Here is a 13,169-nt window from a genome sequence, read left to right on the forward strand (position 1 = left end):
GGCCGGACGTCAGACTGCTGACACTAATGTCTACACCAGTGGCCAGGCAATCATAATCCAGCCTATCAATGCTGAGCCAGCATAAACCCCCTCCCTCCCCTCTGACCACCAAACCACACTAGGGCCGACACGGCACAGCCACACAGAGTCCATCGGATAAATTAGATTTATGGACAGGAAGGAGGTTACTTCTTGAAAATGTACCTGCATGTAACTGCTGGGAGCCCAACAAATGATTTGCATGTGCTCAGGTTTTATTCAACTTTTTCCAAAACACAATATCACAGATAAATGACTTCTTTGTTAAACCTCTGAAGTCCAGGAGGTTTGGTTATAATTTGTCAACTTCCTATGCATTAATTTCTGTCTCTGTTTAGCATCTTTCAGTCTGTCCTTACATCACATGCATGGCTCCTTTTTCTCCACACAAACTAGCTATCAGTCAGATTTTTCATTTTATTTTAATTAAGTATAAAGCTGCCAGGAACCCAAAATACAAACAAAAGACACAAGGTGTCTATGAAAATGTACTATTTTTTTTTTTTACACCATTTATACACACAAAAACAGCAGAAAAAAACCCTAATAAAAGTACAAAACAGTCTTTTTGCATGTAAATTAAAAATAGTAATACTTTACATTGCAGAAAGAAAATTCACTATACAGCGTAATTTAATAATGGAGGCATGTAGCCATGACTGTTGTTCTCTTTTTAGTTGTATCCGATTTTTTCAACCGCTTCACCCATAGGATGTAATACATGGATCTATATGTATACTTTGATGTTTTACATGTGGAGCTGAAAAATTTCAATAAAAATGTAAGTTTAAAAAAAAGAAAATTCACATTTTAAAAATGGTCTAAAAACATAAATGTCACACTGTGAAAGCTCCTATGATTGAACTTTCAACTGGCTTTCTCAGCTTGTCTACATATCATATATAAATAAAGTTATTACTGTAAATGAAACGTGTATTTTCAATAAATAGATGGACTCCAGAGGGTTAACTTCAGTAAACTACATAAAAAGCATAAAAAGCCTAAAAAGCAGGAACATATTAAAAGGTTGTCATGAATGAATAACTTAAAATAACCTAAGTGTCCATCTAAAAAACACACACACACACACACACACACACACACACACACAGAGCTCATTATTTGTGTTTTTTATAAATACAAAGCATAAAAACCCCTCAGTACTCAATAAACCCTGGTAGCTGTGCAGGTTGTGAAGCTTTTCTTTGTGTCCTTGTGCGACGAGTTTTTATGGTTAAAGTTATTTCTGCACACAAATACAAGTGAAACGTATGGAACGGACACGTCAACAATTGTTGACAGCAGTGGGGTTTTTTTTTTTGTTTTTTTTTAAAGCTTTGACCAACACACACTAAATTTGATTTAGCTCCTTTGTATTCGGTTGGCAGGGAGATCTCTAAAACTCACCACACTGTAAACGCTGCCAATACTGATTCAAAAACAACTCAAACCCACATTCAATCATGCCGTCTCTTATAAAACAACTACGATTAAGGAATTTTATCAATCTAGTCACTGAAAATGATATCATGACTGCCAAGAGAATAAAATGATCATAAAAGAAGCAGACTGGCTGTTATCTTCTCTGTTGGCCTGCAAACATCAAACCAGAGAGAAGTTCAATGAATCAGACTAATCAAAGTTTACGGACTTCTGCAAGCCAACTTCCAAAGAAGTTAGGATGCGGTTTAACCCTCTGGAGTCCATCTATTTATTGAAAATACACGTTTTATTTACAGTAATAACTTTATTTATATATGATATGTAGACAAGCTGAGAAAGCCAGTTGAAAGTTCAATCATAGGAGTTTTCACAGTGTGACATTTATGTTTCTAGACCATTTTTAAAATGGGAATTTTCTTTCTACAATGAAAACTATTACCATTTTTAATTTACATGCAAATACTGTTTTGTAGTCTTATTATTTATTATTTTTTTTCCTGCTGTTTTTGTGCGTATAAATGGTAAAAAAAATAAAAAATAAATTTAAAAAAAAGTTACATTTCCATAGACACCTGTGTCTTTTGTTTGTATTTTGGGTTCCTGGCAGCTTTATACTTTGTTAATTAAAATAAAATTTTAAATCTGACTGATAGCCAAGTTTGTGTGGAGAAAAAGGAGCCATGCATGTGATGTAAGGACAGACTGAAAGATGCTGAACAGAGACAGAAACAAATGCATAGGAAGTTGACAAATTTGAACCAAAACCTGCTGGACTTCAGAGGTTTAACAAAGAAGTAATTTATCTGTGATATTGTGTTTTGGAAAAAGTTGAATAAAACCTGAGCACATGCCAATCATTTGTTGGGCTCCCAGCAGTTACATGCAGGTAGACATTTTCAAGAAGTAATTTACTTCCTGTCCATAAATCTAATTTATCCGATGGACTCTCAGTGGCTCTGCATAGGAAGTTGACAAATTTGAACCAAAATCTCCTGGACTACAGAGGTTTAAAATGTAAATAAAAACAAAATGCATCAAATTCAGAGTGTATAAGTTTATTAGTCACTCAAGTTTCCAATTGATTATTTTTCAAAGAATGAGCGAATTATCACCATGTTTTATTTACCTTTAAATACCCAACTTTTCTAGAATCAGGGTTGTACAAAAGTTTGGATAATATCCATTTATAATCAGCTTCACTTCACCACAGAGTCTGGGTGATTCTCATGAAGCCAGTCTAAGTTCTGTCTGTAAAGATTATAAGGACATACTTTATTAAACTAAATATATTTCACTTTTATATGAATTAACAATATAGCCATAATGAGGCACAATTCATCATTTTGTGCTAAAATAATATTTTCTATATTTTTGATTCACAAATTCATTACCGTAATGCGTCCAGATAAAAATGTCATGGTTTCCCCCACACTTATATACAATAAATATTTAATAAACTTTATAAAAAGAAATATACATTTGCTTAAAAATGTATAATTTAACAGAATATAAGCAAACATAATGGTTTAAACAATGTATAAAGAACAAAATCTGAATAAAATTGATGGTTGGATGGTCCAGTAATGATAGAATTGTTTGCATTAAAATATGTGTGTATTTTAATAAAATACATTTTGGTGATACCAGCTACCCTTGAGCATATTTATGTGCTTGACAAACAAAAAAAAAGTTGTTTTTTTATTTCTATTTTAAAATGTGTTACGGTAATAAATTTTGCTCACAGTGTCTCTAAAAATGTCAGAAAAGACCTTACATTTTTTAAATGGATTATAAATCCCTCTTAAACAGTGACTTTAGATTGTATACGTTATAAAGGGTCAAAGACAATATGTATTCAATGCTCCTGGGTTATTGCTATGAGCTGCACCATGTTCATTAGAATGACCCGTCTGCCGTGTGGAGGAGCTGCTCCTCTATTCTGCTTTAAACACCGTCAGACCTTTTCCCTCCAGCTGGAGAAGTAATTTATTGCACTAAAACACAGCTCCATAACGGCTTAATTTGCTAGCGCAGCAATGAATACTTGGGAGACGGATACACAACAATCCAGATACCATCTGTGTACTCTCTGCAACAACTTGTCAAGATCCTACCTTTGAACGCTGATTATTTTTCCCCCCTCCATTTATACCTTCCTCACAGAGCACCATTTGACTGGAGCAAAACAAGCTATATTTAACCGACTCCACGTGTCCACTGCTCTTCAGCGTGGCACTTTAGCCTCACAAAAACACAAGTGTGAATCATGTAACATCGCTAAATTATCCTTTTAGAAACCATTATATAAGTGACCTGTTTAACTTGGGATCATGGAGAATATCTACTCCGTTTGTCGTATCGTGCAATCGGACACGTTTGGAGTCAGATGCAGGATAAAGTCGTAAGTCACAGTGCTGAGAGTCCTTCAACAACCAAATGTGGATCCAGTTAATGCGAAGGGGGTAAAAATAAATAAACAAAAACAAGAGCCCACACTGCTGGTCATAACATTGTTTTAAAAGAACACTACCTACCGAGAAAAATAGAAAAGCACAACATCATTTCTTAAGCAAGTGTCATTTTCTATTCCGTTTGAGTTTTGAATTGCTAAAGTTTAAAGTACAACATTAGACCAGGTCAAGTATTTATCTAGCTCAGGGATGGGCGACTTAATATAGGACTGTGTACTTAACCAGATATGATGAAACTGCAATTTTAAATATGTTTACACTGCAGTAACTCAACATATTGCATGCTCAAATGCATGTACACTGCAAAAAAGGTGTGTCTAAAAACAAGATAAAAACACTAAATCTGTGGGAAATGATCTTGCTGCATGGACAGATAATTTACCTTGACAAGATTTCTTGAATTAAGATGATTAAATCTAGAAATAAACATGTTGAACGCTTTAAATAAGAAATTAACTCTTAAAACAAGATAAATTATCAACACTTCTAAATCTAAAGCTCATTTTATCTTAAGAACCAAATAATTTGCAGTGTATAACAGTATAAATAGGAAAACAAAAGGTCTGAAGCAAATAAAAAATAACCACTTACTGTGATTTCTTTTGTTTTCAGTGCAAGAACAGCAGACCAACATTAATTGCAAGAAGTAATTTTGTGCATTTCTACACTGCACTTTTAAGATTTCATGCTCAAATGCATGTAGTTGTAATGAGGGCCACTTCAAGTGAGGGTGCGGGCCGTATGCGGTCCCCGGGCCTCCAGTTGCCCATCCCTGATCTAGCTCCACCAGGGATTGTTTACATATTTTTATGTGTGGGTTTAATCTCAATGTAGAGCAAACCAGTGGATCTGCTTTTAGACTTCTACTTCCAAACATATTTTCCCCTATAAGCTGTTTTCGCCAGGGCACATCTGGCACCTTAACCCGTTTGTGCAGAATGTCTACCTCAGCTTTTAAAGTCATAGCTCGCACAACTCTGATAAACAAATCAGTTGACTCAGTCAAAGATGTGCCGTTTCCTCGCCTGAGGCCACCAGCAGATGGAAGGGACTTCATCTTTATGTTCAGTTATTAATCTATCATGCAGAGCTGGTTTTATGCTTTATCCAAGACCATATTTTACCAAATGCAGAACTATTTTTGTTTTTTTGTTTACATGACAAAAGGTTGGACTCACCTGCTTGCCTGACCGGCAGATCCAGCTGATCAGACATGGTGACACGCAGCAGAGTGGACACAAAGTTTACCTGGGTGTGACCCTGAAAAGCAGAATTGAGAACAGCTGAAGGTAAACCGGTTATAAACACTGAAACAACACTAAGAGTATCATTTTTCATACGGTTTTCCTGTTGCAAGAAGTAGGTTTCATATAATTTTGCATAAACGCTTATTCCAGCTATCAATAGATTTCTACTAATGTGCTGTTGGGAGATGAGCGTGGCTTTAGGATGTTTGGTAAATATGATAATTGGGAGGATGCATTTGTGACATTGCAGGTCCATTATATATTATGGACAAAATGGATATTGCAGTTACCCTTTGAAACTGATGAATAATTTTGTGCTTTGTTACATGTTTATGTGCACTGAAAAAAGAATCTCAATGTCTCCATTGTCTTTAAAAACACTAGCATATGTCAGAAATTGTCAACTGTCAGACTTGTGGTGGATACCACATAAGTGAGTCAAATTATGAATTTGCATAAAAATGGATGCTGATATTTACCAGCCAGGGTCTTAAACTGTATGAGTCTTTTTAGTCAATACTAAAACATAAATCTAAGTCATTTTTATTTGCCATATAAATGTCCCTATGTCATGTGCTGTGTGATGTTTTTGTTGTTGATGATAATGTGATGTGAAAATGAATTTCCCCTTTGGGACAATAAATCTAAAATTTTCTAAATAACATGACTAAGTGATAAAATGACAAAAAGGTCATTTCTGATTTACTGCCACCTCCAAAAATCCAGCTGCATTATATCCTTTAAAGTGCTTTAAACTACAAGGCTGCTCCAATGTATCAAAATATATTTTTTACAGATAATATGCAATGCCTTTCAGCATTTTGTCAAGCCTTATTCAGTTTTTATCTGGCCATTTTCCATGAAAAACAAAGTCAGAGTTTATGACTAAGCAAAGCTCTGTATTTAGAAACTATGCTCTCCAACAGATTTACTCCATCCTCCTCCAGAAGACAAGTTTTTTTTGGTCTGTTCACAACTCAAATAACTCCAGCCAGCTGTGTAAGAACACTCTCCAAGCTATGCCATTCAAGTGAGCCATCACCATCAATGCATGATGTGGGAGTAAAAAACAACCCAAGACCCTTGAAGTGTCAAAAATAGACAGAGAGGAAGGGGCAAAACATACTAAACACGTGTACTATGATGACTGGGTTATTATCACTTGAATTAAAGACAAAATAGGCTTTAGTTCATGATGAATCTCATCCATTTCAATTCAACTCTGAGACCAACAGGAGCAGAGATGTACAAGAAGATAGAGGTTAATCATCATGGCATTGTGATTTCACTGTCTAATGTAAAGTCAAACCACATTGGACTTTAAATCTGCCCTGCATGCATTTAATCTCCAACAATAGGACGATCAAAAGACAATCAGTAACTCCAAACATGTTCTGGGAAAAGTCATTTGAAACCATGACATGAATGCTTCAAGTTATTTTATGTAGGAAACCTTCGATAATTACTGATAGATATTTTAGGGGGGAAACCCAAAAATATATACGTACACTAGAGGCCAAAAGTTTGGAAGCAAGATCAAATTTGTACAAAAAAAATCATAGTTTCATTGCTATGTTTTGCAACAAAATAAAGGTGATTATTATATATATTATATTATTATTATTATTATTATTATATATAGTCACTTATTAGAACACATTTTACTATAATTATCAGGTATTTCGGTTTTTATTGCTTAGACTTTGTGTATCCTTCTTTCTTTAATGTATAAATCTGAACTCTTGTTTCTTTTGTCAGAGATATGAACACAGTTGAGATTTATTTGGGATTTTTGTATCCAAACTCTCAAAAGCCAAAGAGCTAAAGTGAATAATGAAGCTGTGATTTGTTTTTTTACTTTTGCACTGAAGTTGTGACTCTTCCAAATCTTCTCAACCCTAAAACTAAGCCCTTCTTTTCTGTTTCTGGTTCAGCAAAGGTTCAATTCAATAAAAGGTAAAGTCTTATAATGCAGTAAAAACATCCAAAATTCCAAAGAATCCATACTGGTTTTTAAGAAAGCCATTGTGAACAGAAAAATTTAAGTTGCTTCCAAACATTTTTTGCCTGTAGTGTATGTGTGAAAACAGGAGACTCCATATCGTCCCGTTATGGTCAAAGTTAACAGCCCCAGTCTCAAACTTTAGCTATTACACTTCTAATACTAAATTTCAACAGCAATTATGAGAAGACAAAAACAAGTTGTGTAACTACCCTCAAGTTATGTGGTTAGACACACGATATAAAGTCAAAATAAGGACATGATTTGCGGAAGTGGGGACTTTTTAAATAGCCCGACGACAGTGTTGCTAACTAAGTTATTAGCTCACATGGAGCTCGGGCTCGGCTCACCTAAAACTCTATTTTATTACATTTGTTACAACGTAGCTACACAGCCACTGATCATATAATAATAAGGGCAGCCACGGTAAAGGTTGGCTCATGTTAATTTTTATTGCGTTGCTGAATAATGTCATCACTTCAGGGCTTGTCACAGTGACACGTGAGCAGCAGCTATGTAGCGGAGCTCATCCAGCAAGAAGTTAGCTGGTGGAGCTAAAGCTGAGTGCTTGCTGCTGCGGCGGACCCGGGTTCGAATCCGGCCTGACACATGTCTTCCCCTCATTGTCCCCCTTTCAATCTGTCAGTGTGATACAGCATGACAAATACCAAAAAAATAGTAACATTTATAGTAACAATAATACGTAAAAAAAAAAAAAAAAGAAGTTAGCTAGCTGGGGCGTCCCGGTCACACACACACACCAGCTCACACTGGCTAAAGCTGAGTCTGCGGACCCGGGTTCGAATCCGGCCTGACGCATGTATTCCCCTCATTGTCCCCCTTTCAATCTGCCCTTGTGTAATAAAGCATGACAAATACCCAAAAAATAATCTTTAAAAAAAAATAGAAGTTAGCTAGCTGGGGCGTCCCGGTCACACACACACACACACCAGCTCACACTGGCTAAAGCTGAGTCTGCGGACCCGGGTTCGAATCCGACCTGACGCATGTCTTCCCCTTTCAATCTGTCCTAGTCTAATAAAGCAAAAAAAAAAAAAACCTTTAAAAAAGAAGTAGCCGCCGATATTAGCCGCACAACGAGGCATCCTGCTGTTAAAACACGCTAACTAGCACATGCCCCACATTTCACTCCAGTTTACTTGTTGTGTAACACACCAGCCATGTTATTCTTGTGTCGTGTCAGCTCCGAAATGAGTCAAAACTTTCAACCCGTAAGTGAGTGTGAAGACAAGAGCTAATAATTGCCTCTTCAGCGGGACAAGAAGGGAAAGCCTTGTTTAGCATTAGCGACACAGCTGGCTCATGGCACAAGAGTGTGTCATCGAAATGGAAAAAAATAGCACCGAGATCGTGTGAACGGGTCAACAATGGTGATATGAATGTGTCCATAAGGATCTTAATACTTGTCGAGCGGCGGGGTTTGGGTTTTAACGTGTCAAGGTTTCGGCAGGCTGCTGATCTGCTCCATCTTGATGTTGTGAAGGGATCGAGGCCCGCAGCGAGACCAGCCGCGCCACAACCTCCATCACCATTAAGGGCTAATCTCAACTTTTTACCTCGTTCAGCTGTCTCTCCGCGGCCTCCCGCAGGTTGGGGTCCATCGTCCCCCGAAGGGCTTCGACCAAAGCTTCAGGATCCATCACGAGAACTCTGTTTACGGCTCGGATTTTAATATTTCAGACGTCTATCAGTTCCCAGTCACTGCGCACATGGACGCACGGCTCTCCGGTTACCCGGCGCGAAAGGAAGCAGTGGATAAAGTACCCGGATAGATCAGCGCCAAATTTGTGCAACACGAACATCCGGCGGCGGTCGGTTAGTTGTGGGAGTTGTAGTTTTCAGTAGTTGTAGTTTTCAGCATGACTGGCAGAACCAGACCATAATATGTACAAAGAGAAAGAGAGAGGGAAGGTGAGCCCCTACTGGTTACCATCATTCTAGGAAAAAAATATATTTGTACACTTATGGAAAAAAATATTAGACCATTGTTCCTCAATTTCTTGTTCATTTCCACCATGATAACTCATAAGAGTGTAATTTAGGAGCTGAAATCTAGACATTTTTCATGGTTTTATTGATAATGATTTTGGTTATTATCAGGAAAAACCATGGGAAAAGGCTATATATATATATACATATATATATATATATATATATATATATATATATATATAGATGGCGTTTGATTATTTGAGGACTAATGAATAAGTTAAATATACATACAGTCATGGAAAAAAATGATTAGACCTTTGTTTTCTTCAATTTCTTGTTCATTTTAATGCCTGGTACAACTAAAGGTACATTTGTTTGGACGAATATAATGAAACCAACAAAAATAGCACATAAGAGTTTAATAAAAGGGCTGATATCTAGAGAAATAGATAGATAGATAGATAGATAGATAGATAGATAGATAGATAGATAGATAGATAGATATTTCTAACATCTGGAACAACTTTTGAGACATAACCTCCTGCTTTGTTATGACTTGCAGAGATGATGGGGACACAGATTTTGCAATGTTCACATAAGATATAAAACGTAAAATATATATATTTTTGTGATTATATAAACTTACACTTAATAGGACACAGAAAGTTTAGGCAGATCAAATAAATGTATCTAGAGTAATCATAGTTTTAAAACAATATTAGTACATGATCATTGTATCAAAAGCATCTTACATGATTAATCTATAAATGCATTGGGAGAGGGCACAAACACAGTTAGTGAATTAAGCATGCATAGATAGTGAGCTACACTGTAAAAAATATTTGTAGATTTTACGGTGAAAAACTGCTAAACCATGACAGTAAAAGACCGTAAAATGATAAATGGGTTAATTCAGTTTCAGTAACAATGAAACACCGTAAATGTGTATGTCAGCCAACAGTATTTTTTTTTTTTTTTTTTTTTACAGTTTTTTATTTAAAAAAAATTTAAAAAAACATTACTCCACTGTAAAATACTCTGGCACTGTGTTTGTAACAAAAATATACTGCAATATAAATACAAGCCACCACTGTAATTTTTGCATTTATTTTTGTAAAAATACTTTTTCTAACTGTTAAATGTACTAAACACCATATCTCTAACAAAAATATACTGTCATATTTTATGTAGGTAAAATCTTTAATTTATGCAGCTTTATAAAGTATTTTTTGGTCAATTATATGGCAGAACAGCATTTCTTTTGATGGAAAAACCTTTTATTTATACAGTAAAATATGGAATAAAATGGAAATCTTAAATGTGAAATCAACAGTGCTAAAATCATTTTACTGTAATATTTTTAAAAAAGTTCTACCATATTTATTACGGTAAAGTTCTGGCAACCACAGCTGCCAGTTTTTTACTGTAAAAACAACAGTTCCTATTTTCCAGTGTAGTCAATCAGATAGTGAGCCCCATGCACAGAGACAGAAAACAGAGACAGAATAACAGATTATTTACCCCCCAAAATGAAAGAAACACACTTTAAAATTATGAACAACATTTATCCCTCTAAAGAATTACTTACACTTTAATATCAATGACAATTTATGCACATTCTGTGAAAATGACATTGAAACCACGGACCATGTCTTCTTCTCTTGATGTGATACAAACATTCATGGGTCAACATTCACAATTGGATTAAGCAAAAAAATCATATTGTTTCCAGCTGCTATCTCCAGAGATGATGTCACTTTCAGTATGCTTTTGCAAAACAAAAACGATGAACTATGTTGCAACGTTATCCTTTGTTTAGCAAAATGTTTCATCCACAAGAATAGAGTTATGAAATCATCCCCCAAATGTATTGCCTTCGTGAATGAATTCAAATTGTACTTAAAATCTCTAAATATTCTAACAATAACAAAGGCTGCATGACACTGTGGGGTCTTTGAGCAGCTCCTTCAGCAGCAGACTGCCATAAGACTGTACAACACCAGCACAACCTGAACGTGTTGTAGCTTCTTTCTTTCTTTTCTGCACATTTTGCATATAATTTGCACTCTGCACATTCTTCACTTAATTTGCACTATGTTGTACGTCAGGGGTCTCAAACTCAAATTACCTGGGGGCCGTTAGAGGCAGTATCAAAATGACCAAAAAAAGACACAAAATTACAACAAAAAAAGACACAAAATGACAGAAAAAAACTAAATTACTTAAAAGGGCACAAAATGACCAAAAAATACACAGAATTACCAAAAAAGACACAAAATTATGTAAAAAAAAAAAAAGACACTAAATGACCCAAAAAAGACACAAAATGACAGAAAAAACTAAATTACTTAAAAAAGAAACAAAATGACCAAAAAGACACAGAATTACCAAAAAAGACACAACATTATTTAAAAAGAGACACAAAATTATTTTAAAAATACACGAAATTACCAAAAAAAGACACTAAATTACTAAAATTACTAAAAAAGACACCAAATGACCAAAAAAAATACACAGGATTACCAAAAAGACACAAAATTATTTAAAAAAACACAAAATTATTTTAAAAAAGACACATGGGGGCCACAAAATATCGCCACGAGAGCGCAATTGGCCCATGTTGTATATAGTATATTGTTAAATATCTTTTTCTATTAGATTGTTTATTTTTTTATCTTTATCTAAAAGGGAAATAATTTTGTGTGCAATTTTGTGGTCGGCTGTAACAAAGACATTTCCCCGCTGTGGGATTAATAAAATCTAATCTAATCTAAAGGCACAAAATTATATGATATCTTGAAAAAAATGTCTCACTGAAATGAACAGTTAAAACTAATTTGAATCCCCCTTATTGAAAACAACATTTAGACTGTTTTATATGTATCTTATTTTTGTCTATTCATTTTTGTATTTATTTTTATTTTATTTCAACTGCTCTGAATTTACAATGTTGATGTAATTATTATAAGTTTTACTGTTGATTGATGTTCACCTAGCATTCTTTCTACACTCATGCAAGGTATGTACTGTAAAAAACGTGCCAGAAAAGTTTATTTTTGTAATTTTCAATGAAGCATTGAAAAAAAAACAAGAAAAAAAACCCTGATTATTTCTAACATGAGGACACCCTGAAGATTTTTTTCATATATTTTGGTCTTGCCCTTTCTCAGCTAAATTGTGGGAAGATATTTGTAACCTGATTTATTTTTTGATTGAACCTCATTTGTCACTGTACTTTGAACATATACTGTTTGGTTTCACTGACTTTCCTTTTGCAAAAGAAAAACAATACTATATCATCAATCTTATAATACAATTGGCCAAACTGCATATCCATAAATCTTGTTGCATTCATCGAAGACCTCTCTTTCTTGTCTTGTCTGAAGTTTCCATGTCCAATTTAATGCATTAACCCTTTTTAGCAAAGGTAAAAAACACCTCGCCCAAGTGTATTAACATGATTTTACTTTTTGGCAGAGAATTTTCTAATTTAGCTTTGTGCATTTAGCATTTGTAATACAATCTTTTGTGTTTACTGTTTTTTGTGTGTGTTTTTTGTGATTTCTTAGTGTTTTTATCTGTGTTTTTTTAAATCTCTTTGTGTTTTTTATGTGTGTTTTTTTTGTCATTTTTGTGTGTTTTTTGTATTTTTATTATGTTTTTGGTGTGTTTGATTGTGTTTGTATGTGTTTTTTGTAATTTTGTGTGTTTTTTTGGTCTTTTATGTGTGTGTTTTTTTATTTTTATTTTTTGTGGTTTTTGTATTTTCATTATGTTTTTGGTGTGTTTTGAATGTGTTTGTATGTGGTTTTTTTGTAATTTTGTGTGTGTTTTTTGTAATTTTTTTATGGTCATATAGGTGAGGTTGTCTTGAAAACAATGATACCAACATGTCATGGTAAAGATTTTTAAGTGGTTTAACCAGGCAGAATGAAAAGGAGCCCAAACTCCAAAGGGTTAAGTAATGTGAATGCTTAGACTTCTAAGGATTAATAAAGGTTAAAAAAAAAAAAA

The 13,169-nt window shown here is 34.6% G+C and overlaps 1 protein-coding gene across 1 annotated transcript in view; it reads right to left on the reverse strand.

Moving 5' to 3' along the window:
• ipo7 (importin 7) overlaps window positions 1-8,977 on the reverse strand; it is a 32,712-nt gene extending 23,735 nt beyond the window's left edge. Inside the window, exons 1-2 of the mRNA XM_059350871.1 lie at window positions 8,780-8,977; window positions 5,132-5,213 (exon numbers count right to left, since the gene is read on the reverse strand). Coding sequence (XP_059206854.1) covers window positions 5,132-5,213; window positions 8,780-8,863 — 166 coding nt within the window. The 5' untranslated portion in view covers window positions 8,864-8,977. The remainder of the gene's footprint in view (window positions 1-5,131; window positions 5,214-8,779) is intronic.
• Between the last annotated feature and the right edge of the window lie 4,192 nt (window positions 8,978-13,169).

This window comes from Centropristis striata, chromosome 2 (assembly GCF_030273125.1).
Source record: "Centropristis striata isolate RG_2023a ecotype Rhode Island chromosome 2, C.striata_1.0, whole genome shotgun sequence".
In the NCBI taxonomy this organism is placed as follows: Eukaryota; Metazoa; Chordata; class Actinopteri; order Perciformes; family Serranidae; genus Centropristis; species Centropristis striata.